General features: G+C 41.1%; 5 protein-coding genes across 5 annotated transcripts; 3 read left to right on the top strand and 2 right to left on the bottom strand.

The window, feature by feature from the left end:
* Positions 1–43: 43 nt before the first annotated feature.
* Positions 44–1,774, top strand: BDB00DRAFT_883911 (major facilitator superfamily domain-containing protein; the record flags this gene model as incomplete). Its single annotated transcript, XM_053128280.1, has 4 exons — positions 44–207; positions 296–574; positions 670–1,489; positions 1,571–1,774. The coding sequence occupies 4 exons, from the start codon at positions 44–46 to the stop codon at positions 1,772–1,774; spliced, it is 1,467 nt and encodes a 488-aa protein (XP_052977480.1).
* Positions 1,775–2,151: 377 nt separating this feature from the next.
* Positions 2,152–3,692, bottom strand: BDB00DRAFT_789746 (uncharacterized protein; the record flags this gene model as incomplete). Its single annotated transcript, XM_053120895.1, has 3 exons — positions 2,152–2,539; positions 2,615–2,913; positions 2,988–3,692. 3 exons carry the CDS (start codon positions 3,690–3,692, stop codon positions 2,152–2,154), a joined length of 1,392 nt encoding a protein of 463 aa, XP_052977479.1.
* A 3,840-nt stretch (positions 3,693–7,532) lies between these two features.
* On the top strand, positions 7,533–9,479 carry BDB00DRAFT_834344 (uncharacterized protein). Its single transcript, XM_053124326.1, has 5 exons — positions 7,533–7,658; positions 7,726–8,050; positions 8,131–8,393; positions 8,458–9,305; positions 9,368–9,479. The coding sequence occupies exons 1-5, from the start codon at positions 7,656–7,658 to the stop codon at positions 9,417–9,419; spliced, it is 1,491 nt and encodes a 496-aa protein (XP_052977478.1). The 5' UTR covers positions 7,533–7,655; the 3' UTR covers positions 9,420–9,479.
* Positions 9,283–10,555, top strand: BDB00DRAFT_834342 (uncharacterized protein; the record flags this gene model as incomplete). The annotated part of the gene is made up of 1 exon (XM_053124325.1): positions 9,283–10,555. A coding segment is annotated over exon 1 (943 nt), but the record flags the coding sequence as incomplete, so codon positions are not given.
* An 8,755-nt stretch (positions 10,556–19,310) lies between these two features.
* Positions 19,311–20,548, bottom strand: BDB00DRAFT_834302 (uncharacterized protein). The gene is made up of 4 exons (XM_053124324.1): positions 20,526–20,548; positions 19,956–20,446; positions 19,728–19,867; positions 19,311–19,644 (listed from the first exon to the last, which is right to left on the bottom strand). Exons 2-4 carry the CDS (start codon positions 20,293–20,295, stop codon positions 19,468–19,470), a joined length of 657 nt encoding a protein of 218 aa, XP_052977476.1. The 5' UTR covers positions 20,296–20,446; positions 20,526–20,548; the 3' UTR covers positions 19,311–19,467.
* Positions 20,549–26,060: the final 5,512 nt, after the last annotated feature.

Raw genomic sequence — 26,060 nt, 5'->3', positions numbered from 1 at the left:
AAGAGGAGCGATGGATTCACGACAACTACGAATTCCAGGGTACATGTTCTATTGTGTCCTTATGGCAACTTTGGGGTCCTTTTCAGTCGGTTGGACCATTGGCTCGCCAAACGTTCCGGGCGAGATTACCCATAATTGTCCTACTGGCAATGCTCATATCAACAATCCACAGCTCCCAGACTGTTTACCCATGGACACGACCCTCTGGTATATTCATCATTTTGTTACAAAGAATAAGCAACCTTATTGAGCAAGATTACAACGTTTATTCTAAATGACATACGCATGTTTATAGGGGTTTTGCTGTATCATCGTTTTGTGTGGGTGCTTTGATAGCAGGCTTTTTTGGTGGCCATATCCAAACAAAATTAGGTCGTAAGTTGGCAATCCGGTATAACACGATTCCATGGGTTATCGGCTCCATCTTAATGGGTGCTGCAGCGCATAATGCCATGTTTATCATTGGTCGTTTGATTACGGGTTTTTCGTGTGGATTGGGATCGGTTTGCATACCAACGTATATTGGCGAGACATCCACAATTCGTGCGCGTGGTGCCATGGGAACTTGTCACCAGTAAATGTCTTCTTTCTTCACTTTACTAGTATCAAAGCTTGATTAATGCATATTATGTACTAATATATGATACACACATACGCATATGAACCCAGGTTTTTTATTGTCTCTGGTATCTTGCTCGCATCCGTTATTGGCTTACCCACATCCACTGTGCCCTTGTGGCGTCTAAACTTTGCATTGGTGGGCATCCCTGCTATTGTGCAGTATTTTCTTACTTACACCATGGTCGAATCGCCTCGCTGGCTCGTGTCTCAGAACCGCATCGATGAAGCACGCTACTCGCTCGCGCGCTTGCGCGGTAAAAAGGCTAACATTGATGGCGAGTTTTATGAAATCGTCGAGTCGCAATTGGGCTCTGCTGCAGCTGCCTCGGTGGCTCACAGCCCAGACAACACCATGAAGCCTATTACCCAAGCACAACGCGCCGAAGGCGAGGACGAAGAGGATGCACTCAGACCAACGCACGACGATGACGCAGTTGGCCCATTCTCTGACGAAGCGAGCGAACAAGTCAATCGCCAAGACGCATTGAATCATATCCAAGTATTCAAGGATCCATTGATTCGTCACGTTACGCTTATCATTCTGTTCTTGCACTTTATGCAACAGTGGATTGGTATGAATGCAGTCATCTTTTATTCGACGACCATTTATGCCGAGGCCTTTGACCAGAGCATGTCGCAATATATGGCGATTGCTACAACAGGCGTCAACTTTGTTGCCACGCTGCTTTCGGTGCTGTTAGTGGATCGCATGGGCCGCAGGGCACTACTTTTGATTGCTGAGTTTGGTTGTACCCTCTTTTCAATGCTGCTGGTGATTGGCTACGCTCTCCATATTCCTGCATTGCTTGTCGTTTCCGTGTTCCTCTACGTCGCGTCGTTTGCCGTTGGTGTTGGTCCCATTCCCTGGGTGAGTCTCCTTAGCCATCATATTTTTGGTGAGAGAGTGAGAAAAAGTGGGCGTTATTGCTGATATACCATATCTAAATAGATGATTACATCTGAACTGACGCCGACATATGCCAACTCAGCCGTGAGTTCACTTGCAACTGCCATGAACTGGTCAATGAACTTTGTTATTGGTCTGGTGTTCCCTCTTATCTTTGAGAAAATTGCAGGCTACACTTTCTGTATCTTTATCGGCGTTGGTATCGTCGCTATGTTTGTTACGGCCATATTTCTGCCAGAGACGTAAGTTGCTAAAGATTGATAAAAAAAACCTGGAGATCTTGCTCACGATGATGATGATTCTTTTCTTTCTTCCTATTACAGTAAGAATCGATCTATCGAAAATATCTTTAGAAGCTTGCACACCAGCAAAAAAGATAAATTAGCACCCCAACATTTAGGTACCGGTCCACAAGTTGCAGAGCCCAAGCAGGACCCTGTGACACAACAGATAGAGGGTGGCACTGGTCAACAATAATTATAATCCATTCGTTTCAGTTTCCTCTTGCTTTTCACTTTCGTACATACATAAAATACACTGCAAATCTTTTTATCTCTTCCATCATGTTAATCAGCAAGTATTTGTATACACGTTATACAGAATATGCTTCTTGGACTTTATTATTACTGTTGTTGCTGTCCATTTTCATCAATAACTTCACCACCCACATCCAGGAATCCATACTGTGAGCATACTTGTACCAGTGTCTCTGCATCATCTACCGACATGCCCTCCAAGACCTTGTTCAGGTTATCCAATTTACCCGTCTTCAATGCCTCACGGAACGGTTCCGGCAGAGCCAGAAATACTTTGTATGCTTCTTCTTCTTTGGTATCAGGAATACGGATCGTAATCGGCGATCCATCTTGTGCCGCCTGCAGTTGGATGGTTTCCACTTGATCATTTGCACGTTCAGCGAGAATCTCGGCACAGCGTGTCTTGATTCGCTTATAAGTGCCCTCGACATCGTCGAAAAACATCTTGCGTCCTTGTTGATTGGGACCATTCATTCTTTATTGAGAATTTGTTAGTATCTCGCATAACGATTCACATTCCAGCTTGCCTTACTTCCCCTCAATATTTTACCTGGTGAAGAAAGTGGCAATACCGTTTTTTCCGAGTTGACCGCAGTATTGCAAAGTTAATGATTGGATGACACAGTTATGTGCGTATTCTTCTTTGCCTTGGAGTTGCGATGTGAATGCTTCGGCAAGAATCTGATCCGAGATCTTTTCGTTGACAATATCCGGGTATCGCATAATGTGCTTGTAGCTAGGCTCAAAGCCCTTCAATTTGGCGAATGTCTCTGCTTCTTTGGACAATTCAATATCCTTTTCACCCTCACTGTCGCTATCATCCTCTTCTTGTGCTTGGTCCGAAATCGACTAATATGTATTATACTGTTACTAAACTTGACTTATTCAAGACCGTCCACCATAGCATGTCATGGAAAACTTACCAGGTTTTTCATTTGCGCATTCGGGTTTAATGTTTCAACAACCTTTTCCTTCTTCGTGGGTGTCTTTTTTGATTTCGATGCTGCTGATGAAGCTGCTGACGAAGACGATGGTTCCTTGTTAAGCACTGTGCGATTGGCCGTTTCATGAAACATGTTTTCGGACGTTAATTTTTTGCCTGCTTCTTTACGCAGTCGTTCCAATTCCTTTTGTGATTTTTCCAGAACCACGGTCGCCTTTTGCTGCAATGTCTTTACCGAACCCAAGAACGCTTGTCGCACATTGTCGTCTGCACTGTCCAATTTAGGCGTGTATGTGTCAATAAGTTCAGTTAGGGCCTTGTCGAGTGTCACTGGTGGGGTATTTGGCTTGGGTGCCGAATCAACGGCCACAATATGGTTGCCTTTGGATTGGGCCAACTTTTGCAATTCGCTAAGCTTCTTTAAGGTTTGCCCGCAAGCTTCTTTGGCATCACCCGAGCTAGGCTCGAGCATGCTAGGAAATGGTTCCAGTTGTTCCAAGATCCACTGCTCCAACGGGATAAATTGCTCGAGTTGTTCAATTTGTGCTTTACGCTCAGCGCGTTCGCGATGAATGGCTTCACGTTTCCACTTAATCATGGAACGCTTGTCGACGTTGGGGTGGCACTCAATGTCACTGTCGTCCGAGAGTTCGAGATTGTCCCACTTGCTGTAATCCAATGGCATCTTTTTTGGTTCTGAAAGTGTTTAAAAAAATATAAGATGAGGGAAGAACGACGCCAGTGGCCCTGCATTGGGGAGGTAAAAACGTCAATTTTTGTTTCCAGCATTTTCTTCAGCATAATTTTGTGTTACAAGGTGGAAGGTTCTCGTCTCAAATTTCAAATACTACGCTCAGATGATAATATCAGGTAAATGTTCAATGGAATTAAAAGCACTTCAGCGCATAGCAGCTCTCTTTCTTTGCAGAAATACATACTACATAGTGCGTATTTAAACTATGCACCTGGTAGCTATGTGTGTAGCGCACTGTAATGTTTTTTTAAGTTGCTCCTACCAGCTTTATAAAGAAGGGTGGTTGTTTGTCGACTATTTCGTATAGCAAAACCGCAGCATCAAGTTCATTAATGAAACCTTTCTTATATGCTGTATATTCATTTGGACTATCTTCACAATACATCTCTAGCGATACAACAACAAACCGGTTCAGTGTAATTGATGCACCAGAAGATACTGTACTGTATATACTAGTTTATACTTAAAGGTAACTTTCATCCGTTAGTTTTTGTGAACCTGCCTGAACTCTAATGCCTTCTACGCTTAACTGCCATCGTCTTTTCCTGTATTTCATCCGAAAGATACAAATTGCCGTCTGCTGCCGTTGGTTGCCGTTTTTAGCCTTCAGGGAGTTAAAACGACCTTCCAAGAGCCTGCAAAGCCTCAAATGGCTCAAACGGCAATCTGAGAATTTGGTTGTATAATCTTACTGTTACTTGTTGATATTAACCAAATGACTACGTATATATATCTCTCTCACAATCACACATAACGTATTTATATATATAGAGGACAAGTATGGCTTCTCTGGATGTGCAGATTGTTTCCGAAAAGTACAATGCAACGTTAAATCAAAATAATTTAGTCCACTTATTTGTGACATATTTTTGATTTTACAACTTCTTTATTCAATACTTTGACTACTGACGGGTGAACATTTTTTGAGTGTGAGTTTGGCTGTTTGATGACGAGGTTTTTCGTCTAGCAAGCAGATCAGTCACGTTCCTCAATCCATCCAATTTGATATACGAAATTACACTAAGCTCTCCCGGAGATAATATGGCATCGTCTGTATTGCAGTACATGTTTACGAGCTTGATTTTTGTCAGTTGGATGAATAGCTTAGTAATAAGCCCGTGGATGCCTTGAGCTGTGATATAATCCAAACCCCGTTATGTGATGTCGTTCAACGCTTTGATACCATTCAATGCAGAAAGTACTAGATCCGATACCTCTGCATATTTTCAAAACTACACGCTTTGTAGTGACCTTCCAAATTTAAGTAGCCTTGCATATCGGTCAAAAAGCTGGGTTAGATTTTAACCAGCTGAGGTATCCGAGGTACAGGACACCTTCAATGCTTTTAATGGTTGCTGAAGGCTCATAATAACGTTGATAAAACAGTAAATGTCGGAAACATTCCTAACACTTACAGTAAGTGTAAGAGTTTCGGTGTCGATGGCTGATTGTAGGAGCAATGATTATGAAGTGGCGTGAAGCAACAACTTACAAATTAATTATTTGTGGCAGCTTAAGTCATTGTACAGGTGATGTTGAATTGCTGCACTTTTTAGGTCGTCAAGTAAACACGTGTGCACAGTTCTCAGGGTGTCCCTGAGTTTTGTAGATCATTAGGTACATTGCAGCCATCGTCATGTAGTATCCTCTATTCTTGTTTGTGTAGAGCTTCGGTAGCCCAGTTCTGTTCCTTGTTGATGTCTCTTGCAGCATGGGAACTTGAACTTCCCCAGTACTATACCCCAATATTTGAGATTTGCCACAAGCCATAGATGGGGCTCAACAAGGAACTATCATTTAAAATACTTGTGACAAGCTGTCGTAGTTTCTGTCAGCACTGTAGCATGTTATCCATTCTTTCCCTCACTATCAAATGTCGAATTCCATCTGAGATTCCTGAGCGCGCAGTTCTTGCCGTCCACGAAAATTTCTCGAATGACGCTGCCCTGGACGAGTCACGGTAGATGATTAGACAACGGGGTGCAGGATGAAAGTACTTCTGCTATGGTGATACATGGCTTATGGATTATAAACTTGATGGTCAAACCTGTTGGTATTTCTTCTGTCCGCAATATGGTACCCCAAAACAGCATCGGTATGCCCATCACTTAAAAAGAAAACCGTTGAAGGAAAAAGACTACCACAAGCTACTATCCATGGTTAGTACGTATTTAAACAGTCCGGTACATACGAGCGGCTGACGAAGAAGATCGTACTGTATACATGAGCAACAACATACATGATAATTGGGTATGTATACAGTAACAAAATTAGGTCGACTATTAAACTTTTTTAAGTTGTTGCTCATGTGCGTGTGTTATCTTGCGCGCTTCTGCTTAGATTATGGATATCAATAGCTCATACTTCAGTGCTTTCTCGTTGTTGGATGGATAAAAGCTTATACATACTTTTTTTTGGTACTGTAAGTATTTTACAATAAGCTGTAAGCTGGTTGCATTCATGTCGCTTCCTTGCGGTACGGTTCAGTAGGTAATTTGACGACAATACAACAACAAAAGAAATACTAAACATGATTGTAGTTAGGATAAATGATGGAAACAGAAAGCGGGAAAGAATCTGTGACGTTTGAACAGATGCAGAGAATGGCACTCACACTAGAAGCGTTCGAAATGGTCGTTGAATAGATACGTAGCCGATATTGGGCATATTACAACCGCTTCAAGGTTCCGCTCTCGTAAGGCGCATAAAACAAAAAATTTATTTTTGAAGTTATTATCATCCTCAAGTGACCATCCTCCTCAAATGGATACGGCAGCACTATTTTATCAAGGTGGTACAAAAGTGCGTGGCTAATATGTCTATGATATATTTATGTAAGCGAACTGAACATTAGGGTGTCGGCCCGGAATGTGTATATGTGGAGTACGCAAACTTGATATTAGCGCTTGGTGCTTCGCTGATATCTTACTGTAGCGGATGCAGCTTTTGCCGGCATTAAATCCTCTGAGCAGATGTGCGTTTGTACAATAGCTCCTTTTAACCATACTTACGACTCTTCAAACCCTGGTCAACGAGTATCTAGCAATTTCTGCTCCTCGAACAAAAAACAGCAATCAGAATCCCCAATTGATTAAAGTGGCAATCTGCAGAAACCATACTATAACTACTTACTGCTACTCTTCTTATCTCATCGTCTTGCGAAAAGTAGGAGCTTGCATATAGATTGTGTATGCAACTGCTAGAAGAGAATGTGCTTTTAAATATATATCGTTTAATTAGCATATGCTGTTTATACAAGAATGGGTAAATATGAGAAATAATAAAACAGAGCAATCTGCGGTTGAAGAGCCAGTTTAGAGAGAGATTACTGTAATCAACACCAACCGAATTGCTCCTATCAAGGACATCAGCACTATGGAGATAATAAATACAACGATAATATGAGTCGATTGCGAACTGACGCTTATTAATCTATTATGTAATATATCATCACATTTACGATAGTGCAACATGGTTGTGGCTGGTGACAAACAAATGTCTTAATTGGCGCCAAATTTGAACACAAGTACGTAGATCCTATAGCATTATTATTATCGTTTATTAAATAGTTGTAGCACGTGATGGTATTGAATGTGTATAGTACTGTCATTATAAGATCACCCATCACTACAGGGGAATTAATTTCGTGATCTAACTTGTCGCCGAATAAAGCAAAGCCAATACAGTTCCATCAAAAAATAGTTTCAGGGTTAGTGTTAATGAATATCATAACGTTATTGCTAATTAGTGTGCATTCTCGTGCAACCATCAGATGATTGTACAACGCAATGTTCCAGATGCTTGCAATTCTTTTGTGTGTAACAGCTTTTTCTTGGTTCGCCTTGACCTCCTACTATTCTCTTTTGCACTTCATATTATTGATAGATCTCAATAATGGTAAGCATCAGCACGGGAACAAGGAAGCTGGAGATTGGAATTAATTTTCGGCGAACAATCGTTGTAGATACCACTGTCTCGAGTAGATAGCGATGACCGACCGGCTGGACTCAAACTAGCTCGCAACAACACTGGCTATGCTTATTCTTCGACAACGAACACTACGGCTACACATACTGAAAATGCAGCGGGCGGATCATTATTTGACGATGATCTACAATGGCTGGACCAACGCTCGCGTGCATCTATGGAGAGCAGTTCCCGACGAATAGAGTCGGGACGATTTCAGCATCCGTCGGTACCTGCACGATCACCGTTTCGTATTCGAGATTCGCAAACTTCGGTGGCTAGCAGAGCACCTTCTACTACTGTGACAAAGCCTTTTCAGAGTAGTAAGTATACATACAGTCGTTATGTTGATTAAAGTGATTTTAGCAGAACTCTGTAAATCTGATTATTATCTTTTTAAAAGCAAAATGGTCCCCAACGTTTGAATCAGAAGAACCCAGGAACGTTATAGATAACCGCGCAAGTCTGTCAGTCGAAGTGGCACGCATGTGGAAGCGGCAACCGGCAGTAGGAGCGAGCAATGATCAGGACAAAGGTCGTAAAGATGATAAATCAAAGGAAGAAGGGATGGACGGCTTATTAGGACAACTGCTTGTATCGCAAGCTCTGGTGGATGCGGAGCTATATAATACTTTGACTTTTGAGCAACTAAGCGAATTGAAACAGGTAAATTCCACTGCTGTTTAAGCACAGTTCAAGCACGTGGATTACTAAGATGCGACCATCATAGCAACGGAACGAATTGAAAGAGCGGATTGCGTCGTTAGAGATGCGATGGGCCGTGGATAAGCAAGTGCAAGATGTATCGCGATCCCTAGTTCAGCTGGACCGGGAGCATAAGAATGACACGCCATCCAGTCGAGCAGCATCTGAGCTGATCGAACTACTAAACGAGGAAGCAGTTATCCGGCAAAAGATTTTGGAGCACACTGCAGGTGCTTTGAAACTTGGCTTTGAAAGCTACAAAGAAGACGAGCATCAGCAACAGAAGCTGGAACAACAGCAAAAGCCAGTGGAGAACAGCGGCAGGCTTAGAGAAGCAGAACAAGAGATCGAATCGTTAAAGGCACAGATGAAACAAATGACAGCCGCCAATAGCCGGGAAACGAACCAGGAAATTGAATCCTTGAAGGCTCAGATCAAACAGATGACAACTGCGAATGCACATGAAACGGATCGTGAAGTCGAGCGGCTCAAGGCACAGATCCAGCAGATGGCAGCAACAAATAGCAGAGAAACGAATCAGGAAGTTGACCGGCTGAATGCACGGATCAAGCAAATGACTGCGGCCATGGTTTCATTCGGGGAGCGACAGGATCTTCACGAAATATCAGATAGAAGCGACGAGCAACAGTGGATATCGGCTGTGGAAAGTCAGTTTAGCAACTACAAGCTGAAGATGCGACGCTTGGAGCGTGAGCTCGAGTCCAACGAGGAAAAGTTGCGCCTCGAATCCGTGACGGCCAAAAAAATCGAAACGCAGTTGCGGATCATGCAGGATAAACGCGATGCCGCGGAAACAAAGTACCGGGACATGGAGAAGAAATATTTGGATCGTGAACTAAATATCGATTCATAGTAAGTTTACTTCCTATTTTATTCTTCTATCACACCATTTTATGACATATTCCCTCCGATAGTGAACCTAATTTACGTACAACTACGGTCTCTTGTGTTGCACTGAGCACCTAAAGACAATAAGGAAAGACTAACACTTGATTACACTTAGCAACAACACCAGCGCAACTACCCGGGAACTCGAAAATGAGCTATCCAAGGTCAAGTATGAGCTGGAAATGGCACAAGATCAGGTAGCAGGATTACAAGCATCACTGGCTGAAATGGAAGTGCGATGTACAAGAGCTGAATCCGAGGCAGCAGCTTCCGCTTCTCGGGAAATTGCCGCGGATGCTAGGTTGGAACAATACCAAGCCGAAGCATCGGCTTTGCGTGCGGAGAAGCAGCGTTGGGAGCGAGCTCTCAAGCGAGAATCAGTCTTGCAAATGATGGAAGGTGGTAGCGACAGCTTCAAGGCCAAATACGAACAGCAGCTGGAAGAAATGCGACAAGAGTACGAGGCAGAGTTGCAGGAGCAGCGTGCACTGCTTGCCAAGACCACACGGGCACAGCAACATGTTGAGGCGGACCGCGACAAGATGTCGTCTGTCTGTAAGGATTTAGAAGATCTGATTCGGGACAAGTCCCGTACCATCGATGCACGTGATATTCGCATCAATCAAATCGAAGACGAACTCAAGCAGCTCCGACAACAAGGCAGATCGATGCTCAACAACGAGGAACTGAGCAAGGCACAAAAGGCGTTTACGGAGCGAGAAGAAGCGTGGCTGGCGCAGAGTGCATCTATGGAGACCAACTTTGAAGGCATTATGAAGGAGTTCGAGCGTCTGACTATGTCCGCCATGGAGTTCGAGACGGATCGTATGAAGTATGAGCAGCGGATCGAACAGCACTCACGTGATATCGAGCGATTGGAAGCCGAATTGACGGAAGAAAAGATCAATAAGCTGGGTTACGACGCCAAGGAAGGGCCGACGACAGCGTCGCTACGCAAGGAGTTCCGTCAACTAGTGAATGACATGAAATCCAAGCAGCAAAAGATGCTTGATCGCGAGTTGGAGGAGAGAAAGAGACTGGAAGGGCGGCTCAAGGACATGAAGCACGAGCTTGAAAGCAAACGCTATGAGCGAGTAAACCAAAGCGTACAAACGTACTTTGTAGCATAATATAAGAAGCATCGTTGCATCGCCTTCCATATCTATTAGTCATACAGTGTTTTGCATTGAAGAATATGAAAAGTGGAGGGAGGAAATCCAATTTTTGGGTCTGCCAATATAAAATTTCCACAATTCTTGGTATTTGAGTGTACTTTTTGCTCCACCGTTGAAAATTTATTTCAACCAAGAGAGCATTCCAACGAAAGGAGTTCTGCGTTTGAGAAAATAAGAACTGACAGCAGCACCTAATCCAGTTTTTTGATCTCGCCGATATAAATTAATATTGACCAGTACAGCCTTCAGATCATGAATATAATTTCTCAAGCATTAATGCAATTTACTTAGAAGCCAGTGTATAGAAGCAACAGCATATTCAAATTATTATAACAGCTCTATCTTCAGATTTCTTTCACGTCGCGAATAGTTTGCTGGTCACGGGACCCTATAATCCCAAAGTAGAGGACTAACGCGAAGTAAAATTTGTAGGTCCGCAGTAATGCCGCGTTCCCCTTCTACAACTTGCTAGAGTGTTTCAAGTCACGTAGCCAACTCTTTCTTTGTTTAACACTTGCAAGCATCTTGCCTTCAACGTGGGAACACATGTTGGATATGATGGTAAGCATAATTTTTTTTTATTTTACGTTGTGGCTATTTTATTGATCCTTATCTTTTGCAGAATTGCGCAACTACATTGAAAATAACAAGAACCCCTCAATGATCGGTTTTGTCACCAAGAATGCTGACCAGCTTGCATATCTTTCTACATCGACATCAATCACAATGCCCCAGGGATATTTTAATCATTGGAAGAACCAGTTTGTCATGGCAGTGTGTGAATTTCGACCTGACCTGAATATAAGGTGTTTATCTTTAGACATTGGACGGTATATATTTTTCAAAAGCTAATACTTTGTTATTGTTATTATTATTTTTTGTTTGCTGTATCTACAAGACCATCGAAATTCTGCAAGAAAACATGGACAAAGCATCTACAAGAGTTGAAATAATTGGTAAATTTTGCATATTTATTCATCTAATATCCACTACATTACACTTCAACATATTGATTTTTTTTTACTCACTCTCACTTTCATGCTTCTATAGCGAGATACTTTACAAAGCTCCCACGTACAAGGACTAAAAGCTATCCAAAGTGCCTCGAAACAAGCTGGAAAACGAGTATGCAGAATCCTTGATTCAGAAAGCGGATATAATAGTGGAGAGGTGGATAATGGCAAAGAAGACGAAGACGAAAAGCATACATCAACATATAACGAATTGGATGATGTGGATAAGTTGATCAAGCCGTTTCTACGTTATGTAAGAAAAAAAATACTAGGGTACTTGTGTATCAAGCCTTTGAAACACTTATGTGCTTAATTAATCAAATTTATTTTATGATAAATTAAACTTTAGGTATTAATCTCTTCTATACTAAATTTGATTGTTTAAATTAAATTAGACAATCTTATCTATTTAAAAACTTCAAAGATTTACTCTTAGATTTTTTAGTTTTGTCGGGGCTTAAAGTTTTGGTATTACGTCCTGAACCATTTTGTTTTTATAAATTTAAAAAAACCTTAATATACCTTAATTTGCCTGTTTTAGGTTTTTTCCACATTTTAGGTTTTTAAGGTATACTAGCAGTCCTTCCTCGCTTCGCTCGGATGAATGAGCCCCTCCGCTTCGCTCTGTGTCATTCAACGGAAACGCGTTGCAAGGGGGTTCCCCCCTTGACCCCCAAGTGGGGGGCAAGCCCCCCAAACCCCCCTGTCAACCGAGGTTGGATCAATGTTTTGGTATTAGATGCTTATTATCTGTTTTCCAAATCAAAAGCAAGATCATTGTGCAGTGAGAAGTAGCCTATCATAGAAAGTCGTCAAAGTTGGATACTTAACTATCTCCAGTTTAGAATGCAATGCGAAAAGAAGTGTTGACAAAGATGATGTAGTGATATTGATAAAAAGAGAATAGGCGTGAAAAAAAGAGAATAGGTGATAATAAAGAGGATAGAAGATAAAAAAGAGGATGGAAGATAAAAAAGAGGATGGAAGATAAAAAAGAGGATGGAAGATAAAAAAGAGGATGGAAGATAAAAAAGAGGATGGAAGATAAAAAAGAGGATGGAAGATAAAAAAGAGGATAGAAGATAAAGAGAATTAGAGAAGGACTTAATGGAAAACAGCATTTCGGGTGTTTTGGCCTTGCTGACCCGCGATACTTGAGTTCTCGGGATCTAACATGATTGTAATAGATGATGGGGTGCGGACGCGTGACATGGCTACATAGAGTAGACCATGTGTGAAAGGAGGTTCAGGTAAGTAGAGGCCAACAGTGTTAAAAGTTTGACCCTGTGCCTTATTGATGGTCATTGCAAATGCCAGGCGAACAGGGAATTGTGTGCGTTTAAATAGAATGGGGGAACGTGTTTGTGAAGGTGTGAGAGTTATGCGAGGGATCAAGACGATGTTACCGGCATGAGGCCCAGTGGCTATTTCAGCTTCAAATACATATCGCTGGAAAGAGCGTACAATCAGCCGTGTCCCATTGCAGAGACCACTTTGGGTGTGCAAGTTTCTCAAAAGCATGACTGGGCAACCGACTTTGAGTTTTAGCAAATGCGGAGGGAGGTCGGATGGATTCATGGAATTGAGCAGCTCTGGTGGGTACGTTATTTGCTCTTCAGGATCATCCATGGTATCTGCGCTCTGGAATTCGTGAACAGTGCCTGGGAAATGGTCGAGTACCAAATTATCAATTGCTGTAACATAGACATTCTTTGGAGTCAAGATAGAGCGACTGATGAGGTAATCGCGATCCACGTGTGATGCGTTCAGGTCGCCGTAAATGGCTTCTATAAGCTCGTACGTGTTGTAATGTGGCATGAGCATCCGATCTGGTAGCCGGACTCTGTCATCAGTGGTTGGCACCTACAGCTCAGCACCATCACCGATGCAAAGTAAATACTGCATAAACTGGCCATGCTCGTTTGTGTCATTGGTGTTGGCAGGTTGTTGGACGCGCATGTTGGTTTCAAGGCGGTGGACGGTGACACTGGGTCAAATTGATGAACGATTTAGATACTACTGTACGATTTGCGAGCGCGATGCATTTGGTATGATATCATAGGAAGGACCTATCAACAGGTTTGATGCAGATACTTTGATGTAAGTACTACCGCTCGATAGTAAAAGGATGCAAAGTAGAAGAGAGGATACAATGTTGTATACCTGGCGAAAGGCAACACCAAAGACCATGATTTCTTATCAAATGGAACATCGGCAAGTGCGGGATCGTCATGTCTCATGGGATCTTGGATACTCCTGTATACATAGTGTAGTGAATACGTTGATACTTGTATTGATACTTGTATTTAGCGTGTTTGAAGCGACCAGACTTCTCGGACGATAAAGAATAGAAGTGAGCTTTATATCGTGTTAGTGACGGTTATCCCCTTGAGTCTTTCCTCAATGCGATACCCGTCTACTCACAATGACATACATTCACTGTAAAGCAAAGTTTCTGACCTGGAGGAGCCACACACCTCGGCGCGTCATAACCATGAGAGAGCAATCTGATTGGATAGAATGAACTGGCTCAAATGCCGCGTAGCATATGTGTTCATTCTACTATGTAACCGCGCATCCGCAGCAATCATGCCACTCTTCTTCCTCTTCGTCAACTTTTCTAAACCAAAGCTATTCAAGGTGAGTGTCATTGGAACGGATTAGAGGATCGGAGAGTGTATGTTTATGGTGGTGAGTGAGAAGAGTGTATGCAACCGGTTGTGAGTATACAGTGATTTCTTTAAGATCCGTTTATCTCACTTTCTTTCTTTTTTGACACAGACTTTCTTTCGTCTTAACCTGGTCCTTCTCCACTCAAAGCACAAATGCAAGAGTAAGTACAGTACAATATGGAAAGTGTGAAGTGTACTTTGAGGTTTTGCATGTGGATGTGATATACGAAAGAAGATATGAATTTCGACGTGTCTAAAGAAGTGTGTGTACAGCATACAGTCGCTAATGTTATCCTCCTTTCTTCTCTGCTACTACTATAGGATTCTGACTTTTTGAAATGGTTGGTTCGGTTTGTTGTTTGCATCCCACCCTTAAACATAAGCAACAACTGTAAGTACGGTAGGGAATGAAATGTGAGGATGAGTTGGAGAGAAGTCGAGTGTCTGTTGGAGGTGCTGATGCCATGACGTGTCAGGAATAGTTGCCTATTAAGAACAGCCTGCTCATGATCTTTCTTCTTTTCATTCTACTTCAGGTTTCGCTTTATGCTGGTTGGGTTAATTGTGTCCTGCGGACAAATAACAGATAGTAAGTATAAGCAAAAGGGGACTTGAACATTGGTATGATAGGTGAGTAGGATGACATGGGTGTTGGGGATGACGCGTCAAAGGTGTGCAGTGTGTACAGCAGCGTGACGGGAAAGGGCTCCTGACCATGACGTATGCAATATGGCAGTCTCTCAAAAAAGTTTTCTTCCTCTCCTCCCCTTTCTTTTTTCAGAATTGGTCATCCCCTTCTTGCTTTTCCTCTCTCTAACTCAAGGCTCTCTTCCTCCAAGCCAAGGATGTCATAATAGTAAGTATCGCTGTGCTTGTGTTTGTCTTTGCGTGTTTGAAGAACCAGGAAGATGTCTGCCGTGACATGTCAAAAAGTGTATGCAGCTGCTCATAGATGTTTTCTTTTTTCTAATAGAGGATGGCTCTGCGGTGATCTGTTTGGACTTGGATTGGCTTAGACCCCATCTCTCTCTGTCTATAACTTTGCTGTAAAACGACAAAACAAATGTAATTATAGCTGGATCCAGCTTGGGATGGAGGAGGATGGGCATGCCGTGTCAAAAAATAAAGATAGCACAGTGTGTGAAACCCTCTAATGATCTTTTTCTTCAGCTAGAAGAAGTGTTTCTGTCTTGGCTGTGATTCTCTGCTCTACACTGGCTGGGTGTTCGGTTCTCCTGTGTCTCATCGTAGAAGTATAGGTAAGTATAGCACGATAGAATCTTGTATGTGTGTGGTTTAACAGTTTCCCATTAACTGTTCATCTCTTTCGTTTCTCGGAATGGCGATAGTGCACAGACACCTCCATGCTAGTCAAGATTGATGCTCCACTGTCATCCCGCTCCTAGAAGCCGACCTGTCAAGTAGTCCATCGGCAGTGGTCAAGATCTATCCATCCATCTGGACGGTGGCGTGTGCTTTTTGCTTTGACTTGGACCTGAGGAAGTCCTTAAAAGCCTCATATTCTTCTTTGCGTTCTTTGTATAATTTATCCCCCCCTCCCCTTCCCCTTGCTCTGACCCAGGAAGTCGTTAAAAGCGTCTATTGCGTTCTTTATATAGTTTATCCCCCTCCCCTTCTCCTCCCCCTTTGCTTTTCTCTCGCAGTTCCTAGTAGCCTCTGTCTCGACCCATCTTCGGATGTTGCATCGTTTCACGCGAACGGCTGTTTTTTTACTCAGGCTGCCTCCGGGCGTAAGTCCTGCTTCATTTTAAAATTCCCCGCGCCCACGGGTAAAAAGTGCGGCCGAGGTCCCCCATGAATTTGGGAAATGCTTTGCGTAAGTATTTACTTTCTCTTTTTCTGTCTGTGAATTTACATGGATGAGAGTTTCCTTTTTTGGATTTTTCAGCTAACTTTTAAAGATTTTAATAATAAAGATTAAGCTTTTTTCTTTCCTACAGTGACATATTTATATGTCTTACCAAACTTTTCTACCTTGACCACAAGATAAAAAGTAAGTATTAAATATGAGTGTTTATATTAGTAGTTGCACATGTCATGTTACGAAATTAGACAGATACAGAGAAGATATCAGCATGGACACTACAAGAGAATGATGCTAACTGTCCAGGGATGGAAGGCTCCATGAAAAAAAATCATTAATACATAATGCAGCTAGAGAAGTTGAGATAATATAACAGAAAAGGCTACAGTACAACATAGCGTGCTATTATATATAGTGTGCGTGCGGACATAGCAGTAGTAATTTTATAGTTATTTATCAATCAGAGCTTGATTAGCATTCTATTCAGAAAAACGGATTTTGGCTCAGTTACATGATTAACTATTCAGAGTAATTAATTTCCGAAATTCGTATCCTTGGATTTTTTTAGGAAACGGCCAAGTGTTACTGCTTGTCATTTCTAATGATCAAACTATATGGAGAATAGATGATAGTCACGAGGAAACCTTCTAAGACCAAGAACGACACGAAATTAAGGGATTATTGGGAAAGTAGCCTGAAGACGTGCATCTAAATAAAATATAGGAAGGTAATGGAAAAGAGCATGGCGAACAATAGTACAACGAGAAGAAGCCAACATCGTTAGATGACAGTCGTAAACCACTTGTAAGTGATGAGACCAGTAAAGAAGTACCAAAACCGAATAAATCGCCTGCAGGCAATAAACAGCAACAGGCTCAATTCTATGACGCCATTCGGCCTCGCCTAGATGCCAACGCTCGTATCATTCTGTATAATTCCTGAGTCGGTAGTGCGACTAGAAACACCAGAAGGTGTAACATCATATGGACCACAATATCCCTTACCAGAAGCTCTAATTCATGAAGTAAAGAAGAAGATGAGACAGGAACATAATAACGTGGAGTAAAAGTGATGGCTATAAGGTTTTTCCGGTACCAAAGCAGCATGCATCAACGACAACGAGAAAGAAGAGAAGCAGCCCCCCGCCCAACTCCCCTTACGCAAGAAAAAAACAAAAAACAAAAGCAACACGACACTAAGACGAGCAACTCTATCATGATGTTTACTTGAAACTTCGCTGTATTCAGGTCTCAATTGATCCTAATAAAGTACTGAAACTGACAAGTATCGCCGTTATTAGAACTCTGTCATGGAAGCTTTCCAAAGAACCTCAGTACAGCAAATATAATGAACGATATTGTTGTCTGCTATGTACACAGCTACTTAAGGATATACAAACCGTGATAAGGTACTGTTGAAATCAGCAACAAAAATCGGTCACCCCAGTTGTTGCGAATTCCTTACTTTTTGCAGCAGCTTATTGAGACCTTCACTACTGCGAAAGGCTGGGGGCCCATTATAGATGTCAACAACCCAACGACAGTGTCACCTACCTACAATAGAGCTTACTTGGTTGCTGCTCATCCGTGACTACTTTTCAGTCTTAGTTAACAAGAATACATTGAGCCCCTTTTATGCCATATCGAAGCCTCCATTATTCCTCGGTCTTATATATAAACTTATTGCACTAATCCCCTCCACCAACAGATGTGGCTCTATTTCATCACTCATGGCTTGTCTTGGGGTATGTTTGCCAAAATAAAGTCCGTCCTTCGAGCTATGAAAACACACACATTGATTATAATAATAACAATTGAAAAGTAAAAATTATTTGCATGATAATTTCCGTTCTTCTCTACGATGAACAGTCTTCATTTGCGTCTCATTTACTGTCAATTGTGCATGGTAGACCAAGACCGTAGAGAGAATGCTTTTACGAGCCTGCAGTGTACTATGCTGGACGTGACGGCTTTTTCCTACCAGCGCAAGATAGGGTTCTTTCAGAATACCAGCCAAGCCGAGTTATTAGGTGTTGTTTTACAGATTGAGAATATTCTTTGGTTAAGCTGAACCATAATTTTGATTCTATCAAGACACTTCAATGGTATATTTATCTTCTTTTCTTTGTGTAATTTAATACATAATAGGCAAAATATGTCGCTGCTAAATCCCTTTTTTTCTAGCTCCAATTTCAACTTGAACATTATCGGAACCATCTTTTTACCTTGGAACGAATTGACAAGGGAATCTATCTGTTAGCACGTCTCTCAGGTAGTAGTTGATTCGATTGAAAGAAGAACGCCCCCAAGTGAACGTGGTAATAAAGTATGTCTGCACTGCATTCATATGGTTTATCACTAGTAGCGCAGTGCACGATACCTGCTGGTTCCGATTTCTATTCAGTCTCGCTGTGAGTAGCTTGTCTCTTTCTGCATTCAACGAAAGCGTGTGACGTGGGGAACATACCAAGGAATACAGTTAACTGACGGTGAAGGTGTATGAATGTTCTACTTTTTAGAGTGTCTGTCATATTGGTTGCTGAGGGAATCTATCTGTTAGCACGTCTCTCAGGTAGTTATTGATTCGATTGAAAGAAGAACGCCCCAAGTGAACGTGGTAATACAGTATGTCTTCACAGCATTCATATGGTTTATCACTAGTAGCGCAGTGCACGATACCAGTTGGTTCCGGTTTCTATTCAGTTTCGCAGTGAGTAGCGTGTCTCTTTCTGCATTCACTGAAAGCGTTCTTCGTGGATAGAAACAGATTAGACATCATACTTGATTGATCATTTTGTATCCCTTATAGTTGCTATTCTTTGTGTTGTTACGATGTCCCTTTATCCTAGGTCGTACAAAAGTTAAAGCTCAAAACCATAATAAATATGGCAGTAAGCAATTCTCAATTCTGTAAAGCAAATTTGTTCATCGCATAACGATGTCTTACGCGCCATCAAACTAAACAAAGAACAAAAAAAGTATCGTGGCCAAGCCTAAGATACCTCAGATCAAGGATAACATTTAATGGAAAGTACCCGGCTCCATCGTCCATCACCCACATCATCAAATAATAAAAAAATATCAAACGTCATTGTAAAAAATCAGTGCAAAAGTAACTTGATTCAAATTTCCTATCTTATTATCAAACTATGTATGATAATCGAGTCTCGAGGGATTGATCGGTCCGTTTTTATTGTATTCGTTTCTATGTATATATTATTGTTGAAATAACCAAATACAGTACCCCACTTTGGTCTAAGCCCCAACACTACTATAATGCAATCATTTTACTTGTCAATACGTGTTTATTTGTTAACTGGAGTACAGTTATAGTATAGTATTGGTCATGGGTATTCAAAAAAATGTAGAAACTATGTAGCAAATGTTTTGGTGAAGATTGGGAAAAATGTAAAAAAAAGGATGAATGAGTTGATACTAAGAGTTATTGTTCGCCATTGTCCTGGTCAACTTCGTCAATTTTTCTCTTGCCCAGTGTGGGTGTGATGATGATAGTAGGTACTTTAGTGGTGGTTGTATGACTTGTGAAATCTACGATTCCACGGAGAGGATTTTCGTTCGGTTGAACATCAATTTGTGCAGCCATTTTATCCAACATGTTCTATGTCACATGTAGAAATTGTTTCAGTAAGAAAAAAATTGGAATGCATTTTAAATATAGGGTTGTTATTGTTCAGTGCTTACCCTCCATTTAAAAAGAAAGTTAAGTGTGTTCTTGAAAGTTTTCAACTGTGTACTTCGTTTTGGTATCATAAGGTTTTCATATGGTTTTGCTACAAAGGTGTCGTTACTGAGAGAAAGGGTATATGTATAGCCGTTCACACCTATTCCATCGTTGGTGGTGATTATTAATTAAGAGAGTCGACGTAAAAATGTGGGAGGCAAAAAAATTGAATGGAAGATTCTACTCACCTGCCCAATCAATAGCTACCATCCAATCTGAGCAGCCTAACTTGATTAATTTTGACAAAATGGCAGCATTTGTTCGTAAATTTTTGGCTTGTTGCTTGAGTAATATTGAATCGCAAACGCCTCCTCGCTTCCACTCATTACTGCACAAGTCGTACTGCTCCCCGTCCAAGCAAGTTGCTGCAAGCAGGTCAATTTTGCTACCATACGGTTTAGGTTGATTAGATGTCGAAATGTACCCAGCAAGAGCTTGCAAAATGATCATGGTATCCTTGGTGGTTTGTGCAACACATTCTCCACTATAAAGCCAGTACAAAAGAAAAGTCAATAATCTGCGTGGCATGTTTTGCTCTCATTATGCCCCAGATACTTCTTACTCTTTCATTATGACAGCCGTATTTCTAAACAGACAATCTAGAAGAACTGCAAAGCAACGGTATACAGTTGTCTCGGATTCTTCTACTTCGGATTTCCAATCGTCAAACTGTGCAATGCTATAGATAGTAATATGATATGTTTGTTGTTAGTTTGGTATCCTTTTTCTTCTTCTTCGCAGTTTCCTATAGTACTTACACATGTTGAAGAATGCTCAACATTTTATACATGTCGCTTGTTTTTTTTCGGCAGAACGTTGCTTGCAACTTGTAGATATTCTCCATTATGCCATCACTGTCAAGAATCGTGCTAAGAATAAAGTTATACAATCTTAGAACGTTCAGCACCATAAACCTTACTACTTTTTTTCTCCTTTTTACTTTACCTATTGTTTATCAGTTCATCAAATGTTACAAGACACTCTTCTGATAATCCTTGTAAGGATGGTGTACTAGTTGTCTGCAAAGATTTTAATTGAGATGGTGTCAGAATGGTTCGTAAAAAGCTTAGGGATTCAGGCGAGATAAGGTTGGCAATGCTGGACAAACACAGTCTATTTTGAATGGAATGATAAAGTCAGTCTTGTTTGCTCTTATTCATCTCAAAAGTCATGCGATACAAAAAAAAATGAGCAAACATTACTTGGTAAATATGTCTGTTCAGTTGTTCCAACCATCTTGAAGTAACAGATTTGAGGCAGCCACCCCAAGCAATTGGTCTCTTATTGTCTCTTTTCTGTCCATCATTCGTTTTACAAAAGCTTTTTCTTCGTCAACTATACGTTGTCTGTTTGTCTGTAAGAGAAGTTCATATAAGAGATCAAAAGAGGCAAATGAAGCATTTAAGAATAGAAATTTAGAGTCCCAAACAGAATTGAAGATAATACATTAAACTCACTTGATATTAAAAAAGCTTCTTTATTTGATTTAGAAGCTTTACATATAAATGAATCTGTTAATTATCCTTTTTTTGCATCTTTTACAGTAGTCCCCCGCTTTTTGCAGCCCCACTTTTTGCAGATCCTCAGTTTTTGCAGATTTTTTTGGAGCACACCCACTCATCACTTAATAAAATTGCAGTTTCCTCACTTTTTGCATTTTGCAGGCCAAAAATGGGGACCTGTAGTTTTCCGCTATTAACTTGGGAGCCTGGGACACAGAGTCTCGAACCAGTGACATCTACATGTAATGTTGATAAATAGCATCGTTTTGCTATTCAGTAAGCTTTTGGTATTTCGCTTTTACTATAGTGGTGTGGAGGTGTTGATAGTGCAGTATATAAACATCAAGAGTGAGACAATAGCCTTTTATATAAGAGTTGAGTTATAATAAGTAACCTCAGTACAGCACCGACACTTTTAATTAGTTTACTATCATTGACACTTGATTGACATTATAGACTCAGTCTGTGTAACATCTCATACTCATCCTCACTTTTTGCAGTTCCCCACTTTTTACAGTTTTTTTCCACCAAAAACCGCTGCTGCAAAAAGCGGGGGACCACTGTAGTACTGGTACTATGTTATTTAGTTTTGCTACTTCATCTGCTCTAATGGGTTTAATTACTAACTATTATACTAAATTATATGGAGATCAATATATTAATAAAGCTCCTAAATAGTTATTACCTATCATTAATAATTATTTAAAATTAGTAAACCATAGTAATACATATTTTTATATTATTATTTTCCTTTCTCAGGTATTAATTATGTCAACTTGTATATATATGAAACTCAGAGGAATTGCATAAATCAATTATTTTGTAGATTTTTAATAAAGATTATTTAAACAAATATCCACCCCTCTCCTAGTTTTTATAGGTTTTAAGGCTTACGGGTCACCTGCGGGTAAGTTCCCACCCTGCGTCTAATTTTATTAAAGGTTTAATACACATTTTTACTCTTCATCTAATTATAGGTATTTATTGTGAGGAGAGATTTATTTATTACTAATTGTACAAATTTAGAGGGGTTCTAATCCCTTTAATTATAAGAGGGGTCATTAATTAATGACCCAGGCTTGCAAGGCATAGACTAAGGGTACTCTCAAGCAACGTGAGTCAACGTCGACACACAATTCTTAGAATGGAAATTCGGAAGAAATAAAAAAAAATTTGTATCCCGCTGTGAAACCATGGCTAATTCCAAATGTGCGTGTGTCGACCCATTTGCTTGAGAGATCACAGTTGCTAAAACGGGTAATGATAGCGGATATCAACGATAAGTGATAACCGATGCGAGTTTCCCCTAGATATGACCATCAATTATACTTCAAAAAGGGTTCTGATTTCTTTGCCGATGTATAACTGACAGCTACGGTTGTATCCGGCAGCATGATAGATGTAACTGTGAATATTGATAGAAAACTAAAACACCAGTTGCAAAAAAAGCGGCAGATAGTCTATTATTGCATGATGGAGATAGGTGAAGATCCTATCATGAAGGTGAAGATACTATGATTTGCGTTTGCAATCCTAACAGCTTGTGAAAACTGTATGTGTAATTCTCCCGCAAGCGATTCGGGTATATATAAAAGTAAGGTACGTTCAGTAGGAAGATGAGTAATTAACTTTTTTTTTCAAAATGTCATCCCAAGAACAAACACCTCGTGAACTCTCAATTGTTATCGTTAATCCTGGTGGTGCAGGTCGTGGCAGTGGCTCTGGAAGTCGTGGCGGTCGTGGCAGTCGTGGCGGTCGTGGTGGTCATGGTAATAGTAGCGACAATCGAAGCAGCACTCCTGTTGTTCAAGCCAATAACCAGTCCAACAGCAACATGCAAAGCAACGAAAGCAACAACGACACCACCGCAGCCCAATCTTCTGTCCCGACACAAAGCTCCCCTGAACATTGGATTGAGGCTGAAGAAAAGGCGTTGCTAACCGCAGTCTCTAAGCATTATGATGAGCTTACGCATCCAAGAGACAACAATCATCGCGGCCGTACATGGGATGCAATCATTGAAGACTTCAAGAAAGAGTGTACACCTCTAGCATCACCAATTGTTACTGATGGCACTCAAGAAAGCGAACAGTCTTTGGACGAGCAGCAGCCAGCACCTTCGTCCCTTGTCGTCGAGCCGAGCAGTATTTCGAGCGACGATCAAGCGACATCATCATCATCAGCAGCAGCAGCAACAGCAACAGATCCATCAGCGTCAGACTTTACAAATGATAATAGTACTGTCGAAACTTTCGGTAATGTACGAACCAAGCGCGCCATCAAAACCAAGTGGGAAAGAATGTGCAGTCGTTACCATTCGTGCTTTACCGAACGCCATCGGCAGACTGGAGGGTCCGGTGACATAGACGACTGGTATTTATACGATGATATGCATGCATTGCTGAAGGATGACCCGAGGTTCAATCCTGAATTCCAGTTCGATTCTTTCCGAGGCATTCGTCGTCGCGCCGATACACAAACAGCAACCGACAGCACGCTGCAGCCATCCGCAAGACGTCGACGATTAACTCCTGCAGAATTGCGGCATGAAGATGTGCTTGAGCGGATCGATGCCGCCAACCAGTAGAGCGAGGAAGCAAGATCACAGCTGATCGAGCTACTCGATCAGCAACATAAGGAAATCCTTGAAGCTCAAGAAAGGCGCCACCAGCAACAGCAACACACACAACAGAGCTTCTTAGATTTAATGAAGCAACTTATTGACAAGATGTAGAATCTTTTTTGTTTGATTTTTTATTTTTAATTCAATAAAGTTTTTTTTCCTTCGGGTTTTTTTTATATAATCAAGTGCCTCAAAAGATAACTTGTTATGAAGACATATTTATTTTCTATCTGCGTCTATAATGGCGATTATATTGACGGAAGCTCTCACGATCGCTACGCCGATTCTCGTGCAAGTACTGTACTAGTTCATTACGTTTCCGCACACCTTCATTTCGCAGTTGCGTAGCGGTACGGCGCGCACCACGACCACTGTCATTGATAGAGTCAGAAACTTCGAGTGGCTCTAGAAGCAAATCATCGGCTATCGGATTAGGTACAAATGTGCTTTCGGCATGAAGATCGTCGTGATCAATGCATAAATTATGCAGAATACAGCAAGCAACAATCGTCATCGTCATTGATTCTACATCCAGCAAATACAGCTCGTTACGTAGAAAACGCCATCTGCACACCAATTGGCCAAATGCCCGCTCAATAACGTTACGCATTCTCGAATGAATATAATTGAAATGCGCGTTGTCACTGTGGCGGGGTGCTTGAGCATCAGGAAATGGTGTTATCAACCACGGGAGCAAAGGGTATGCCGAATCTACGAACAAAAAATGGAATGTCAGAAATATGTATCGTGATTTCAACGATGGTCTATGCTAAACAATTTGTTCTTTACCTCCAAGTATAAATGTTCCATTTGGGCACACGGATTCTGGGTTAGCAAGAAGTTCGTCATAAAAAGCAGTAGCTTGAAAGGCTCTTGAATCGTGATTTCGGCCTATGGTATAAAAGTCGTATACATTAGCCAGGAAAGCAACTAAGATAATTACATTAACATGTCATGCCTTACCGCTCTGCCCTGCATGGATGTAGGTGAACCGCTTTTCTGAATCACAAATGGCAACCATGTTCAACGAGTAGTTGTTTTTTCTGTCGACAAAGCGATCGCCACTGTCACCTGGTTTGAAGATTCGGACGAGCTTCCCATCCAAAGCACCGAGTACATTTGGGAGGTGAGCAGGTCCGACTTGAAATGTTGGTCCAAGCTCTCCATATTGGAACCCTTCAACGGTTGCCTTGATAGCTTCATTTCCGGTCGGCCATCGGATTATACCACCTTGACAGTCGGCCATTGCCTCCAAAAATCGCTTGGTAAAATTTCTGTAGGATCCATGCGATGTACCAAGCAAAGTTTCGGCCATACGGTAACTGACATGAGCATTGGCAAATCTCCAGATTATCAGGCCGACTTGGATGAACACAGGTGTGGCGTTTTGTGCCGTAAATTGATACAATCGATGTTGCGACAACATATTTACGAGGGCATTGAAAGTGGCTGGTTTCATACGGTAATGCGATTTGAAACCACCTGGTCCATCTGTGTCCGGAAGAGCTGGATGCGTAACTTCCCAGTATGTCGTATTTTTAACTCGATTGACGCGTTGCATAACACGGAAATGTAGCGGCGATGATACAGCTGAAAGGATATGATCAAGAGAAAAAATGGTTCGGTACATTGGCAAAACAGTGTTGATCATGGAGAGTTGATTGATATCGTCGTCGTCATTATTCGCAAGAAAAAAAAAGACGTAGCCTTCAATCAAAAGAAGTAGGATGCTGATGATCGTTCTTCTGTGGAAAATTTCTTGCTGGGAATCCATAATAATAGACAGAAGGTAGGATGAAGGATATAAAAAGTGCGAATAAAAGTTGAGTGGAACAAAACAAGAAGTATTACTCAAAGTCGCTGCATATATAGAAGATATTTTCTTATCGGTAATGTTCTTATCATTTTATGATATGTAGAACTATGAAGATTAATTATTAATTATAAATTAATAATTATATTTAAATTTAAAAGGAATATTATTATATAATATTCACGTCGTAATGGCTCGACACCCCATCGACCATTACCTCTAAATCTCATTGTCGAGCTACCCGTCGTCCAAGTATTCCTAGGGTAGAGAGGGGGAATGCTCATTACCATTCCGCCGTTTTTAATCATCATATTTATATTATATATATTATATATATCTTTTATATATTAAAAAA

Source organism: Zychaea mexicana, assembly GCF_025766255.1.
Source record: "Zychaea mexicana strain RSA 1403 chromosome Unknown BDB00scaffold_61, whole genome shotgun sequence".
NCBI lineage: Eukaryota > Fungi > Mucoromycota > Mucoromycetes > Mucorales > Lichtheimiaceae > Zychaea > Zychaea mexicana.
This window is presented reverse-complemented; position numbering and strand designations above follow the sequence as displayed.

What these genes read in the sequence shown, in the direction of transcription:
- BDB00DRAFT_834344 (XM_053124326.1), top strand. An exon ending in AACTAAGCGAATTGAAACAG is followed by an intron (nt 8,394 to 8,457) that starts GTAAATTCCACT and finishes CGACCATCATAG; the next exon opens with CAACGGAACGAATTGAAAGA. An exon ending in GAACTAAATATCGATTCATA is followed by an intron (nt 9,306 to 9,367) that starts GTAAGTTTACTT and finishes TCCCTCCGATAG; the next exon opens with TGAACCTAATTTACGTACAA.
- BDB00DRAFT_834302 (XM_053124324.1), bottom strand. Translation starts at nt 20,295, where the DNA reads ATGCCACGCAGATTATTGACTTTTCTTTTGTACTGGCTTTATAGTGGA. An exon ending in GGTAGCTATTGATTGGGCAG is followed by an intron (nt 19,868 to 19,955) that starts GTGAGTAGAATC and finishes ACGATGGAATAG; the next exon opens with GTGTGAACGGCTATACATAT. An exon ending in ACTTTCTTTTTAAATGGAGG is followed by an intron (nt 19,645 to 19,727) that starts GTAAGCACTGAA and finishes CATGTGACATAG; the next exon opens with AACATGTTGGATAAAATGGC.